The sequence below is a fragment of the Branchiostoma belcheri genome, unplaced genomic scaffold (assembly GCF_001625305.1).
Source record: "Branchiostoma belcheri isolate BF01 breed outbred unplaced genomic scaffold, Haploidv18h27 scaffold23, whole genome shotgun sequence".
In the NCBI taxonomy this organism is placed as follows: Eukaryota; Metazoa; Chordata; class Leptocardii; order Amphioxiformes; family Branchiostomatidae; genus Branchiostoma; species Branchiostoma belcheri.
The window spans coordinates 3,252,818-3,256,148 of record NW_017803824.1 but is presented as its reverse complement, the minus strand read 5'-3'; the positions used below and the strand labels follow the sequence as shown (position 1 = coordinate 3,256,148).

Sequence of the window (3,331 nt, the reverse complement as noted above, 5' to 3'; positions counted from 1 at the left end):
GGGCACCGCGGCGGGGGGCGGCGAGTCGACGGGAACGAGCGGCACCGACCCCGAGACTTCACCGGTCAGGGAGCCGGTCTCGACGCCGCCCTCCTCCACGTCTTTACCGGTGTCTCCACCTGTGAACTCAGGTGCGGCGCAGGGGACCTCCGCACCTTCCCACACGGGCGGCGTTCCCGTAGTCCCGCCCGTGCACCAAACACTGCCTCATAGCGTTACCGGAACGACGGAGTCCTCACTCCAACGGGAAAACCTCTCACAGAGCCTTGCCTTTTCACGCTCGTGATTCCTGCAATAGATACGTCAACAACGGCTCTCCGGTCAATAGGACTAATTTGTAAGGCATTCTTGTGGGATTTCTCCGAATCAAAGGCATCATCGCAGGTGGTTCTTGATTAGAAAAAACACCAGAAGAAAGAACATGAAATCTATACCACAGATAAACCGATATTTGCAAGATAATCGTTCTAGTCTGTCGACTCACAAAGCAGCTATGTAGTATCAGGGGGAATGAAACAATCGTTTAGCGACGTTTTGCATAACCAAGACACAAGTGTCCTGGAGGAATACTTCCAAGTGTCGGCCGGGTCCCGCCAAAGGGCTCGCCCGATTTCCATAATGAAAGAGGTACAAATTAGCAAGAATCATTAGACTGAGGGGCGGGCGGGGCGCGTGGTCAAGTTGGGGGCACGGGGTTACCGGCCATTCTCATGGAAAACTGCGGGTCGGCGGTGCCTTTCCTATGCATGTCCGCCCCGTTTGAAGTGTCGGACGGGCCCGCCGGAAAAGACGGGCACGGCGGCGGCGGCTTGAAAGCGACTCGCGCGCCGTAATTAAAACGATGTACAAGATCGGAGACACACGATAAAGAGCTCGGTACATCCCTAGGGTAAGCAAGGCGTTAGCATTGTGCCTTCTGCATATTGGGAAAAGCCGACAATGGAGGCCGGCGGCTCCTTTGGTACCAGTGATAGAGCAAAGAAACCCTACGGTAGATTTTTTCAGTGTGAAGGAAACTCCGACTACGTGCGAACAGGATAAGGTGTGAACGAAACCCCCCAGACAAAGCTATTGTTTCCCACCATTCATCAAACCAGACATGTGACAAATCCGTGCCAATTTGTTCGTTAGGAAGCCAAGAAAAAAACTGATGCGTTACAGCATACTAGTACAGGGAAACGTGTGAGTTAACCAATGTAAGTTTTTGAACGCGTCCGTTATGCATGATAACGGATATAACGGATTTTCTGGTGACGTTTGTATTGGGTCCGTTGCCCTTGAAACGCCGGAGCCTGGCGTAATAATTAGTGTGAAATCTGTACAAATTAGTCCAGCGTTTATGCTCCCTAGGTTTTTATCAGTGACCTGGAAGCTCGAAGGTATTTGTCAACCGGTTGTTGTGGGCTTCGTAGCGACGGGGTCCTCATCTTGTAACCCCCGTAAAGATCAAATATTGAAGCCAAACTCGGTACAGTTTAGCGCCACGATGTTTACAAGAACACCTATGTTAGAGGTTCTGAATCCAATACTATGGCGAAAGTGGTAAAATTAGAAGACATACGTCTCCTGATTCTGAAATGAAATGTTAGCGACAGACGATTAGTATGAGTGATTTGCGTGGCTTCACGACGTGGGTCGTTGGTTTGACAGATCTGAGTGGTTTGGCTTAAATGAGTGTTATCAATTTGCACTCTGAATTGTTGACAAGATTTACCGTAGTCAAGGGAAACGGGTACAATAATGAGAGAAAGCGGGACAGAAAAATCCTGGCCGTTTCCGAAGAAAAATTCGACTTCAAACAGTCCGGATTAGGCCGGTACTAAGCGTGGGTTTCAGTTGTCCTGTTCTAAACTAGCGGTGTTTTCTCTGTTGGCTGTGACAAACAGAAGACTTTCCTTCTGTACCTGACTACCCAGGGAATATGCTACAAACTCAGAGGAACGAAAGAGTTGACAAACGGTACGTATTTCTGTTAGAATGCATACATATCCGGACCGACCTTCTCTGTACGCTAGATACATGTAAGATACATGGTACAAAAGTCCGCTCGAAAATCTGAAAATGTACGTTGTACGTTGAGCGACTTAAATGTTGTACAGTTGAAATGTGATACCTGAAACAATGTGCACTGCAAGAAGTGCATAGTGCATGTTTCGAAGAAAATGTATTTCGATGAGTACGAATGAATCCGTTCGGACTTCAATTCATTCGAAAGGAAGTCTTGATATTTTGTTGTCATTTTAGCGGCAAACAAAACTGAAATACTTGGATTCAAGTGACATGTCGACAGCAACATTTTGACTATCCAATGTAAAAAGCAGTGAGATATTTTTGTCTTACCAGAAAACGGGGTCTGCCGTTCGCAAGTATACAAAAACGTCGCATCGAAACGTCGCCGAACGATTGCCCGAGCTATCTAGTTTCTACCCCCTTGAAAGGACCAAATTAAAGCAATAATCTAACACTCAGGAATATCACAGGAGATATATTTCACATATCCATCTCAATAGTAATTGGAAACCATGCTGATTTATAGACCCGTATTTTATAGACCGCCATCTGGACTGACGACTGTGGAAAAGGTAACAGAACGTAGGGCTAGACTAGAGCAGAGGCTGCTATATGGACGCAGCAAACGTGTCTTTGTATAGAAAACGATTTTAGAGTGTAAAATCTATTAGTATATTCTAGATTCTACTTCTGATTATTTATGGTAAGACGAAAATCAAAGTTTTAATGTTAAGATTGTAACAACGTTTGTTGAAATATAGAATCAGTTCATTGTTAGGCTATGAAATTGCAAAGGTATAATTCGCTATGTTGGTGCTTGTTACGATATCACATCTACCTTTGCTCTATCTGAGAACATAGATCTCCAGTGCCTGTTGTTTAAGTGTATTAGAAGGTATGATAGACGAAAATGTGTTATACAGACATTAAAAACGTTACTTTCCCGTTTTAGGTTCGGCGTGTTCATTCTATAGTATGTAAGCGTGGAGTTGTATGAAAGAAATTCCTCGTTTTGCAACGAAATAAGATAAATGCTACTAGTACGCGCTTTCTGTTTTCTAAAATTCAGCTGTTTTGCCGTAATGATTGGAAACGAATAAGTGAACTGCTGACACTTTCGACATTACCAGTACAAGACGCTGTTTGAAACAACACCAATGATTTCCATTTGTCAGATTGTGATGTGGTTTTGAGTTCATTCCGAAAGACGATATGTCACATACAATACGCAGAAAAGTACGGTTCTTTTCTACGATACAGCGTATGGCGACCATGTCTAGTGTATCTAGCTAGACGATGCAGGACAAAAGCACCTTGAAAC

General features: G+C 44.8%; 1 protein-coding gene across 1 annotated transcript in view; it reads left to right on the top strand.

The window, feature by feature from the left end:
• The window catches only part of LOC109470583 (pancreas/duodenum homeobox protein 1-like), a 10,304-nt gene extending 10,122 nt beyond the window's left edge, over positions 1-182 (top strand). The window contains exon 3 of the mRNA XM_019769547.1: positions 132-182. Coding sequence (XP_019625106.1) covers positions 132-182 — 51 coding nt within the window. The remainder of the gene's footprint in view (positions 1-131) is intronic.
• Positions 183-3,331: the final 3,149 nt, after the last annotated feature.